At 46.0% G+C, this 12,562-nt stretch overlaps 1 protein-coding gene across 2 annotated transcripts in view; it reads right to left on the bottom strand.

The window, feature by feature from the left end:
• The window catches only part of LOC135898950 (putative fatty acyl-CoA reductase CG5065), a 64,218-nt gene that overhangs the window by 35,880 nt on the left and 15,776 nt on the right, over positions 1 to 12,562 (bottom strand). Inside the window, exon 2 of one of the 2 annotated variants that reach the window (XM_070535665.1) lies at positions 3,680 to 3,771. The exons of the other annotated variant lie outside the window; for it this stretch is intronic. Within the exon in view, the coding sequence (XP_070391766.1) occupies positions 3,680 to 3,743 (64 nt within the window). The 5' untranslated portion in view covers positions 3,744 to 3,771. The remainder of the gene's footprint in view (positions 1 to 3,679; positions 3,772 to 12,562) is intronic. 2 annotated transcript variants of the gene reach the window in all.

The following is a 12,562-nucleotide window of genomic DNA, read 5'->3' as shown; positions in this document are numbered from 1 at the left end:
TCGTGCGAGAACAGTCGCGTTTGTTGTGAGCACTCGGCCCCAGTGCCGACCCGTTCATGTCCTGTATGATAACCTGTATATAATGTATAAAGTCCCTTTTGTTATTCTCATCGACGCCAGGCTCGGAGTCTTCGCTACCAACGCTCTGTCACGAAACGGGTGACGAGCGCTACGGGACCACAAAGCCGTAATCGTGGTGCAGCGGTGCAAGTTCGTAACACTGCTGGCACCGGTTGGATGTCGTAATACCGCCGTGTACTTAGATTTAGGTGCACGTTAAGGAACCCCAGGTGGTCCAAATTATTCGGGAGTGCTCATAATCGGACCGTGGTTTGGGCACGTAAGAACCAATATATATATATATATATATATATATATATATATATATATATATATATATATATATATATATATATATATATATCGTGCGTTTCGGCTACCGTTAGCCAACCTGTTCACCGAAAAAAATAAAACAAGAACATGCTGCTAGGTACGCTCTTGAGACCTGAGGTCGTGAACACAAAACACCGTAGGTCTTAAGATCCTATCTTGCGCCATGTTTTTAGTCTTTTTTTTTTCTTTGAACAGCATAGCTAATGTTAGCCTGGAAACTCTACGGACAGAAAACTGCTGTTGTGCAGCATCTGCGATGACAGCAACTCTACCTACAGATTGAAAATAATAAAGCGCATAGACGGCCCATGGGTCCAAAAATGCGACGACCGTCCGGCGTTATTGCAGCAAAATTCAAGCGTAAGCGCCCGTAACCCACCAACTTCTTTATCGATAAAAGAGCTCGATGGTCGCGTTGAAGGGACACCCTATTAAATAATCAATGTGGTCACAAAAGTGTCTGCACGTGGTTTTCCCGGTTTTGTTCGTTTTTGCCGAGCAATGCACACGTGTCTTATAACGTTTCGAGGAGTACAAGTACGCCTACGAGAATCGGAAATAAATCTGTTGTTGAAACTTGGCAACGTGCGTTTGTGTATTAAAAAAAATAGAACAAAAAATTTGCCTTTACGTGTTCGTCTCATTCCGTCTGCGTTTCAAGAATGTAGAAGGCGCCATATATACAAGCACATTTAGCTACCCTCGTCGATTGAAGTGTTAAAAAAAAGATCATTCAATGAACCTGCGTATCTGCCATGACGGTCGTATATAAAAGACTTACCACGACCGTTCTAACGTGCGATTAGCCACAGATAACTAGTGGCGAGGTCTAGGCAAGCGAAAAAGAGAAACATGTAAAGCGGGAAGAACTAATAGGAAGTAACGACGAATTTGAATGAGAATGACAAAGTAATTAAGCGAATGCCGCGTGAGCGCGTAGGCTTTCGCCGTCATCCTCTTTATCGTGTACTAAAATCATTGTCAACTTTTTATTGTGGCATGGTGATACGGAGACTTTTACCGCAAAGCTGTTAACGCGATTAGAAGCGCTCAAAAATGGTATACGTCAGTTTTCTCAATCTTGTGAAAAACATCTATGCTCTTTACTGAAATTATATTTTAAGCAAATGTAGGCAATGTTAAGGGCAGTGTGGAAGAAAATGTTTAATTGTGTGTGTCAATTAGGGGTCCAATGAAAATTGCTGCACCCTCGTTTCTGGCCCGTTTAAAAACGCTATCAGAAACGCTTAAGAAGTTACTCCCTACTCTTGGAAGCACCAGAAGCGGCAGGTATTTCGTATTCGTAGGAAATATGGGCTTTTCTATATATGCCGAGTACCAAAAGTTTGAAGTAAACACCTTAATTTTGAGCTTTCAGTTACTTACTGAATACACGTCTTCATTCAATTTTAATTTCTTATATAAGGCATGCAGTTGCTTTTCCCGGTGATACTCGGTGAACTATGCTAGGTACAGTGTTTGTATTTCGCTGAAGAAGGAAGCATATTGTGAGTGAAGAAGGAGACATTATTGGGTTTACGGCAATTACAGCCTTTGTAGAAAGTTACTTATTCAAGCGTTCCGCAGTGTATTACCGCCGGTATCCTCAATGTTTCCCTGCGTCCAAAAGAAATGTTTTCGAAGCAATGCAGGAGGAGGGAGGGAGGGAGGGAAAACTTTTGAGTCTTTCGAGAGTTTCGCGGTTATGAGGTCTCCGTCGTCTTCATCTTCTTGGCGCTGGCGACTGGAGACTTCTCTTCAGCAAGGGTGGGCCCCTATTCCAGGGCTCCACTGAGTCGCGCTGCATCGGTCGCGTGCTGCACTAGGGCCCTTTGGGCCGTGAGCTCGCTGCTGGTGAGCCGACTCTCCCATTGCTCCGCACTCGGGTGTTCGTGTTTGTGGAATGCTTTGTTGCGTTCGCACTCCCAGGTGATGTGGTAAAGTGTAGGTTTGGCACCGCACCAAGGGCAGCTGGCCCTGTATTGCGTCGGAAACATCTTATTAAGCACGTGTAAGTTGGGGAAGGAGTTTGTCTGTAGTCTGCGCCAGCTGGTCGCTTCCTCCTTTGAGAGGTCTTTGTGTGGTGGCGGATATCTAATTCTAGTTCCTCTATGTAAGTTTAGGGTCTCTGCGTATCCCCCCTCGCAAGCCTGTAGGTGGGTCTCCGGGGCATTCGACCACCCAGCTCGGAACGCTTCACCTCGAGCTAGGCTGTCTGCCCTTTCGTTCCCCACTATGCCTACGTGACCCGGGATCCAGATTAGTTTGTGTCGGGGCTTTTCCTTCTCGGCGGAGGTGGCTCCGCTGAGTATTCTGAGGGCAGTTTTGCTGATTCTGCCTCTCGTGTAGTTTCTGCACACCTCTTTTGAGTCCGTCAGTATGTTGAGAGATCGGCCTGTTCTATAACCTTCCGCTGCCGCCAGCGCTACGGCAATCTCCTCGGCCTCCGCTGTGCCAGCGACCTTTGCTGTGGCATACGTGATCGGGTTTCCTTCCCAATTAACCACTACCGTCGCGGCTACGCGTTCTCTTCCGTGTGGATATACGGCGGCGTCCGTGTATACTGTATTGTCTAGCTGGGCTAGCGTTCTCTCAACATATTCGGCCCTAGCTTTTCGCCTGTTTTCGTGTAAGTTGGGATCCATATTTTTTGGCAGTGGTCCCACATTAATGGTTTTTCTGAGGTGGTCCGGTACGTCCGCGTATCTGTCTGCCAGTCCGCTCGTATCCCGAACAAAATTGGTAATGCGAGCTTTCTTTTCGCTCTCGTGGGAACAGCCTACGTGACATACGGCGAATTTATCTTGTATTCTGCCATTTAGTGTTGTTGGTAGTGGATATATGTAGTTTTATCTTTTACGCTGCAACCATGTGATGGTTTCCTTGCAACGGGCCATTATACATGTGGCTACGACATACAAGTCCTGCAGCAGACTTTTCTTTGTTTTTTTCGCAACTTCTGATATTCTTTAGGCAACCATTTAGTTAGCGCTTTTTGGAAAGCTAGTTATACAGCTGCCATTACTTCCTGGAGAGTTTGGAACCAGGCAATAATGTGGTTGAAAGGCTATTCATGCAGTTTCTTTTAATAAAGTTTAGTGATATTAAGTTTAAAACGGATCATTTGTCCCCGTAGCTGTGTTATTTTCACTAGTTAGTATAGGCGTAGTATGCAATTATGCGAAAGAGATATTCCTGTTGCAAATATAAATATCTGACTATTGGAGATTCGATTCGAGATTCAATACTATCCAATTCATATTCGAAAAAAGTGGCAATGACCCACCTGAACCATTCAGATATGCACCACCAGCTGTAGACGAGTGAAGCCGCCTAAGGACTACCGCCATCGCTTTTTAGCGCGTGGTGTCGTCCAACCTATAACAGCAACCAGTTTTCTCATCGATTATTGGTTCAACGAGTGCGCGATAACGTAAATCTATTCCAAACGTTTCTATTCTATTTCTGCAATCAGCCCTCGACGATAGGTCGAAAAATTCTCTGGCCGACTCCCCCTCGGCTGTATGTCACGCGACGCCAAGACAATCGCAACAGCTCCGCATCTGAATGACGTGTACAAGCTGATTATGCATGCTTACACCGAACAAAAGTAAAATTGTTATTTCTGATCTGACGCCTTTTCGCCACTATATTGGTCAAAAGATATCGGGCTGCGCCCACTTCGCCTGTCTGTCACGCGACGTTACAAAACCGCAAAAACTCACGGCGTCAAAGTGACGTGTAGGCGCTAAAGATTAAATTAACATGCCGAAAAAAATTCAATTATTTTCTGAATAGCCAGAGCCTGCCCCGTTCCGAAAGCAATAGAACATGGCTGGCCGCCGATCGCTCAGGCACTTAATTGGTACCCGCAGCCGCCGGAGAACATTGTTTTATTTTGGTATAATACATTATTATTTTTTGCTTGGAAGTATAACGTTATCAAGCCCTTTCGGCACGTATACGACATCGCTCTGGCAACTCTTCTTTGATGAGTATTCGTTTTAGCAGCGTTCTTATCCTCCCGTTGCACGCCGCCGCGATTTTCGGCCAGCCACGTGCCATAAGCTAAACCAGGAAAAGCGGACCAATTGCGGTCGCCGGCACCACCTTCCTCGTCCAGTTATGTACTTTGACTGCGCTGGCTCGGCCTATCGACACCCTCTCCGCTTGAGCGGGTTCCACGCCTCTTGTCAGCCAATTAGGTAAGTAAAACCACTCAATGTCGGCAATGTTGTTCGTTTTGAAAGGAAGCCAAAGTGACCTCGTATAAACGAGGGGAGCGTTTGGTTGGGTTTTTCAGACAACGTGTGGGTCACTGCCCCATGCTTGCGTCGAAGGCTACTTAAATGTGATCTCAGGACATTGGAATGAAAGAATTTGGAATAGTTTTACGTTATAGGGCCTCCAGATTTAGTTATTTTCTGAAACGAGTAAGAATATGTATGCTATATATACTATATTGCTGAGATCACATTTTAAGTCATAATCATCATCAGCCTGTTTTATGTCCACTGCAGGACGAAGGCCCCTCCCTGCCATCTCCGATTACCTCTGTCCTGCGCCAACCGATTTCAACTAGCGCCTGCGAATTTCCTAATTTGATTACTCCACCTACTCATCTGCCATCCTCGACTCCGTTTCTCGTCTCTTGGTACTCATTCTGTAAACCTAATGGTCCAACGGTTATCTAACCGGCACATTACATGACCTGCCCAGCTGCATTTTTTTTTCTGAATGTCAACCTGAATGTCAGCTATACCCGTTTGCTCTCTGATTCAAACAGCTCTATTTCTCTCTCTTAACGTTATGCCTAGCAATCTTCGTTCCATCGCTCTTTGCGCGGTCCCTAACTTGTTCTCAAGCTTCTTTGTCAGTCTCCAAGTCTCTGCCCCATGTCTCAGCACTGGTAAACTGCACTGATTGTAAACTTTCTTTTTCAATGATAATGGTAAGCTTCCAGTCAGGAACTGACAATGTCGGCCGTATCCAATCCAACCCATTTTTATTCTTCTGTGAATTTCCTTCTCAGGATCAGGGGTGCTATGCAGGATGCGTCGAGTTTCTCGTTCACCCGAGTTTTGCCCGAGTTTGCTCGACGGCAGTCAGTGAACGGAGATAGCGCGGAACGGGCCGAAGGTGCAGGCAAAAAAATATGTAGACAAGAAGTCGCGTATGACAACATGAGCGCACCCTGCGTGGCACGCTGCTTCCACGTTTCAAGCGCAGAAGGCTGCACAACGAAACGCGCCAGCGCCGCGTATTGTTATCAACGGATTATCGCAACTTAGCGTTACCGTGACTGCCCCGCTGTCTGTCAGCACACTTGCCGTGAGCCGCTTGCCACGCCTTTCCCGGGCGCGTCAAGGGCGTGCCTCATCTTTCGGGCGCTATCTATCTATCTTCCATCGAATGCGAACGGGGTACATGCGGCGCATTCTTGCACCTACACTTTCACTCAAACGAATACGTTAAAATACGACAAATAAAATAACGCACATTTTTATTTCTTTAGGTATCTATTTTTCGTTTTCAATGCAAGAAATTTGTGATGACAAACGGAGATCGAGCAGATTATTAAATTTTGCACTTCTTGCCGTGAGTGGCGACAGGGAGGCGAAAGCTTAGAAGCGGTACATTGAAGCGGGTCGCACGCACGAGGGCGTTCATACGGTGATAAGTCGCCTAGGGGCGCTGCAGTGCTATTCTCAATAAAGTCGGTCATGATCCATGGAGGGTCATGGCCACTCTTTCTCTATTAGGGGAATAGAAACGCAGCGCCGCGGTACGGCTGTTCATCGCAGGCGCTTCACTAGGCTTTAAGGCCCCCGCTTTACCAACTAAAAACGACACAACAGCTGTCGCTGTAAAATGGCGGTATGTTATTTTAGAGTGCGTAGTGGCGCAGTTTTCAGTGAAAATGTACCAGTTTATCTTTGTGGGCGAAGCCTCTGCGATACATTGCGAAACGTGCTTGCTTCCCCAGCGACAGAATTCATCGCTTGTCATCGCTTGCCCAGTGAAGGCGCCTCTGAGCGCATGTACGCAGTATATGAGTGTGTTGTGCAGTCGAAGGTGCTTGCGGATTACCTCTGGTGGAGCCAGCAGCGATCGCAGATGGATATCGTAACGACACCGCAGCACTCGCATTTTGGCAGGTGAGGGCTCTTGTGTGCATTTATGAAATCAGATTTCGAACGGAGAGAGGTGTTGGAACTGTTGAGTGCGCAGTGCTTGTGATGAAATGCCATTGCACTGGGCCTAGAAGAGCGAGCGATTATCGGACGCTGATCGTGTTCACGACGTTGTGGCTCCGTTTCATCACCGATGACAGAGCAGCCATCTGAAACGACTGCTGCAATAAGCACTCCTCAGCATCGTCGTCCCCCTCGATGCCTCGACGCCTTGCAAGCACCTACAGTGACGTGCCGATAATTATTTACTGTGCGCTACGCGCCGCAATGCAGGCAGTGAAACCGTGTTGTGCGGCCATCTCAGCCCGAGAGGATGTATGCCAGCAACAGTCAACGCTTTGTTTTCGATAGTGGTGCTCAGTACATCACCGATGACAGTGCGTTGTGCGTGTTTTATGTCGGCGGTCAAGATTGTTGATGCCTCTCAGCTCGACACCGCGTCGCTGTTGCCGGAAGATAAGTTGGGCGTGGCCCAACTGTAGTGGGTGCGCGCGCAATAGTTACATGCCTCGCGCGGGGCGTGACCTCTGGTTTTGATTGACAGGCGAACTCGTGCTAAACTCGTACATCGCGAAACCCCCTCCGAGTTCAACTCGGGAATATGGCGGCGGCAGCAGCAGCCTGTTTCATTGCATCCAGCGGCAGCAAGCGTCAGTATGACCGTCCGGACCCGTTCACCTGCATGACCGACGGGGAGTTTCAGCGTCATTTTCGCCTGTCGAAGACATCAGTGTGCTGGCTGTGTGACGAGCTAGGCGAAGACTCGTCTGCGGAGACAGCGTGGCGGGCTTCATTCGCTCACCGTCGTAGAGCAAGTCATCTGTGCCCTCCGTTTCTACGGGACTGGGAGTTTTCGGGGAAGCGTCGGCGCCGAGCGTTACATCGGACGCCATCAAACTACTGTTAGCCACTGTGTCAGAGATGTGTATGACGCGCTTATCGATGCGGCAGTGCGTAAGCGGTGGCTAGCTTTCCAGAATACTGCGGCGGAGCGGGCATATATAAAATAATGCTTCCCACTTCGTGGGAACATTACGAACGTAGTCGGGTGTGTCGACGGAACGTACGTAGGAATTAGGGCGCCTTCAATGTCAGCATTACTGTGATTAACAGACTTTTTCGCTGGTTGATCACTTTTTGTCGATTGTTCTACTTATCTGTCAGGGTGCCTTCCAAATGGCTCACTTTTTGGGAAAGGGGTTAAGTATAAATAGATAAATGGATATCAATAATTGTGTGAAGTAACCTATGAATCCTAATCTCATAAACAACTTGGGGTTCTTCATTGGTGAAGTTACTAAGTATGCACAATGCTGAATTTTGGTCATGCGTAATCTATCGGCCGCACTATGAAACAGCGAGGCATTGCACAATTTGTTGCAGCGCGAGATGTGGATGTTGCGCCAAGCCGGTTGTGCCTATGCATTTGTGGCGAAATGAAAATGCATTGAGAATCTTAGTGTGTTGGCTTGCATGAAGAAAATACTTCAGATTGCTCTGTTCACTGTCGATGCATGTGCCAGAGGTTCAGTGCATCTTCTTTTTTTTGGGGGGGGGGCGGCGTTATTCTGGATGGATAAATTGTATATTTTCGTCTCATAATGGTGCTCTAATTCTTAAGCATTAGAACAATGCACATCCGATACTCTGCAGAACTCTCTGTACTTGAAGATGTCATGAACCACCAAGGCATTATTACATATCGGGAGAAATGTGGTGCAGATGCCAATGAAAAGTGGGTCTTTAACCTACCATGATAAAAATAAAACTTGCAGAGCAAATAGACCATTTGTACAGGTTTAGAGCAACGATTACAGAAAACGTGATATGCCCAAACGAGTAAACACTTGCCGCATTGCCAAAGTAGGCTGAGCGACATGCAGCATATATTGGCATTGAACATGTCTCGTAACTGTTATTTTTATTGTAAGCCCTCGCTGTCACACCTTTCCCTCCAGCACTCCCTTTACTGAAACGTGGCACTGTCTTTCCATTGGGGTCATGATGATAATGGTAACGGCAGCAGCAAGGCTGGTTAATGCTTGCCTCTTTGATTCCTGTGAGTTTAGTGGTAAAGAATATGGCACGTTCATACATACAGCTGTGCTGCAAAATTTAACATTTGTGATTTTTCGGAGAACTAATTTGTGTTGGGAAATTTCAAAGATGTGCACCATTGTGGCCTAATAACTAGAGCATTGGTGAGGTTGAAGACGGTGTATTGGTATAGAAGCTTGAAGTTTAATTGCACAACAATTCGACGGGACACAAAGAGAAATACACACAGCAGAATGCTTTGCTGTGTGTGTTACACTTCTTTGTGTGCCGTTGAATTGTTGTGCGATCCAACTTAAAATAGAGCATTGGGCTTCTTTGGTGCAGGACCGAGGAAGTGTCAGCTATTCGACAACATGCCAGTGCCTTGCCACACACTTATGGAAGTCGGAAGGTTTGCAAACAAAGCTTTGCTTTCAAATCCACCTGCTCATGTAATACAAGCGCTGATTGAAAGAACCATCACACAAAAATAATGGTGAAATCAATGGCCTGTGAAAAGTGTAATTTGTATATAGACACTGTTGACATAATAGGTGCCATACCGGTGCCATAATAGGTGCCATACCGGCCTCAAAATTGTACTGGACAGAGCAGTTTGTTTCCTATGTGAAGCTCGACCTCCCATTACATGCTGTGCAAATAACCAAGCTCAGTTTGTTTTGACGTGCTACACAACATTCAGTGTAATCTGTTTTTGATTCTAAAGAAGTGCCAAACACCACCTCTTTTTCAAGGACGTCATGGGAATATTTGGCGAGACCTTTTTCAGCCCCTCATAATGGAAGTGTGGTCAGCCAGCTTTGCTTGGATGCCGTTATAGATTTCTGCTCCTGATCATTGTGTGCTATCAAATTGCAGAAGTCTATGCAACTGGTGCAAGGCATTACGTGTTTCTATAGTCGGATACAACTTTAGGAGGCTGCGGAATCTGCACTTTAAGGCAGGTGAACACAAGCCTGCACCAATGGGCACGCACTCGAGACTGATATCGTGCCGCCAGACAGACTAATATTGCTCATTGGAGAGGGACTATTTCTTTAGATGTGTAGGCAATCGGCTGCTGCGCTTTGGTCATCTGGGTGGGGCCTCTCCTGTCTTCTGAAGTTTTATCCGACTGTAAAGGATGCTGCTTTTCATACAATACAAAAGGACAAAGTGTACAATTATTTGGCCTATGAAATGGATACATCAGAAGTGTGCTATGCAAGGGCTTAAGATGTGTGAAATATGGTACATGCAATTATAAGACAATGTTAAAGAATATGTGGTATCGAACATGCATGTAATGGCACATTTGAATCGGGGAGTGTTGCAGTCACATGCACAGTCTATAGGTGATAGCATTATTAAGCTCCTGCTGTTTCCTTTCTTCATTGTGAATTACACACACCGTTCATCTTGTGGCTAATGAACACGCACTGTATTCTTGCACATAGAAAGAACAAACAGCATGATGACGTGTATGCTGCATTAGTGTATTTTTTATTTACATGGTTCAAGAGTGGCACAGGTTGTCTTACGTTTTTGCCTATTTTGAAGGGACACAAAGTGCATGTTATAAGTCTCCTAATATGCACAGCACAATGTTTACTGCAATAATTTTATTCATGTTCTTGAATAATAAACAAAATATTAAACTGAAAGCTCCTTTATAAGGTGCCTTCTGTGGGCTCGACAGGACAGCAGTGAGGGCACCGATACTACTGTTGCGGAGCAGCCCTCTGGACCTTTGCCACACTCTCAAGAGCACGTGCCTGGCGCTCGCCTACTGCCACCAGGCGGTTGAGTGGCTCCAGCAGCAGAATGTTTTGCTGCAAAAAAGTGTATTGGAATGAATCAGCCACATACAAACCATTATTTACAAAGAAAAATGCTCGTTGCACTATTAGTACTAAGTGCCCTTAAATGTGGAAGCCTCTAGTGTAGTATGCTTAGTAAAACAATGCGTTGGGACAACATTGCTTTATTTTTCAAAACTGGGGTTTTCTTTTTCAGAGCCAATTGTCATGTTGATTAGTGTGCCAGCAGCTGAGGTGGCCCTGCACCTTCACGAGTCTCTACAAACCTATTTTTGTTCGCTGCAAAACAAATGCCTCATCCTACAATCCCGTCTTATACGAGCTGATTGCATCCTATGCCTACAAACATCATATTCTTGTCCCATTACGCAATTTTCTACCATCCTTGGCTGTAGTTCTCTCTCCTTGACATTCATTCTGTAATGCTTATGTAATCACCTGATATGAATTGGCAACAAGTGATCGAATACGTGCATGGCCTGCCTGCCGATTCCTTTCTTTTTTAATCTCAACTAGCATATCAGTTGCCACGGTTTACTACGCCACTGTCTTCCTGCCTTAATGCTATCTGCAACAATTTTTGTTACTTCGCTTTCTACACAGTCCTTGACATCTCAAGTTTCTTTGTTAACCTCCAGGTTTATGTCCCATATTGCATAACCGGTGGAATGCAGTGATTCTAGACTTTTTTCAAGGATATCGGTAACGTGGCGATCACGATTCAGTAATGCCTTCCATGTGCTGTTCAACCCATGAAATTTTTGTATACGTTTCCTGCTTTATATCAGTACTTGCTATTCATATTTCACTTGGATAAAGATACTCTTCCATAAATTTTCTAGCTTAATGTCACTCATAAATTTCTGTTGCCTCACCAAGTTAGTGAAGGTTACCTTCATCTATTCCATATTTTCGCGGGCCCACTTGCACGTAAAAGCACGAACACTCATTGGTTCTCACTGCCTTCTTTAAACTGCTGGACATTCAGTTCGTTACTACGAAAGTGGCTTAATCCGTGCACTCTTATTATGCTAAATATGAAACAGTAGAAATATACTTATCTGCAGTTTGTCGAAGTCTCCTTCACTGTGTTGGTAGCGAGATCCATCGTCGGTACCACCTCGTCGCATCGTAGCTATATAGGATGTCTACCTTTTGCCCACACTATGTAATGTTCGTGACGCTCGCAGTCACGCAGAGTGGAGGAACTCAGCGCACTCGCAGAAGCAGCACCGGACAAGTTGTTTCTTCAGCACTTCGCCGTGAACAGTAGGTGCGCGTTGCGATCTGTAAAATCGCCGAAGCTATTGGCAGTCTTACCGGGTGCACGGGAAGATTGCCCACGGAGGAACAGAACTATCCAAGAAATAGTGGCCTTCGTCGAGCCTGATCACTACGTCGCGCACTGCAAGCTCGTTGTACGGGTTTGTTTACACTGGGCTTCTCTGATGCTTAGCCGCCATGCTTGCCCGGTGAATGGATGTGATGACTAAAGCCCCTTGATGTTCATCAAGGGACTTTAGTGATGACGCCACTACAGCGCTCCCTCGTGGTATAATGCGAAGCGTACTAAATTACAAATTAGTCTAAGACGCATTCAGTGCACATCTCGTAAGCTTCAAAATGCTTCTAAACCACGTTGAAGTAACTAATAATATTGTACTAAATGCATTTGTTTTACAACTTGCTTCTGCATGTAATGCACTCGGTGGAACGACAAACAAGTGAAAGAAGGCACGACCATGCACCGACGGTATGATCACGTGAGCCCCAGTTTGTCGACCGCCCAGAAGGCAACGCCCAAGGAATGATAGCCAGCCAGAGTGAATGTAGATAAACCAATGAAACTGGAGGCTTGTCGAAAGATAAACTGTGTCTCGGTACCATTCGTGCTTTCATCTTGGGGTGTCGCCAGAGCTCGTGAAGATCCCGAGTTTCGCCAAACTCGACGCATCCTGCATAGCACCCCAGGGTTCCCTGTGAATAACTGACCTAGGTAAATGTACTCCTTCACAGACTCTAGAGGCTGACTGGCGATCTCGAACTCTTGTTCCCTTGCCCAGCTATTTATCATTATCCATGTCTTCTGCATATTAACCTTCAACCCAACTCTCACCG

Source organism: Dermacentor albipictus, chromosome 3 (genome assembly GCF_038994185.2).
Source record: "Dermacentor albipictus isolate Rhodes 1998 colony chromosome 3, USDA_Dalb.pri_finalv2, whole genome shotgun sequence".
NCBI lineage: Eukaryota > Metazoa > Arthropoda > Arachnida > Ixodida > Ixodidae > Dermacentor > Dermacentor albipictus.
This window is presented reverse-complemented; position numbering and strand designations above follow the sequence as displayed.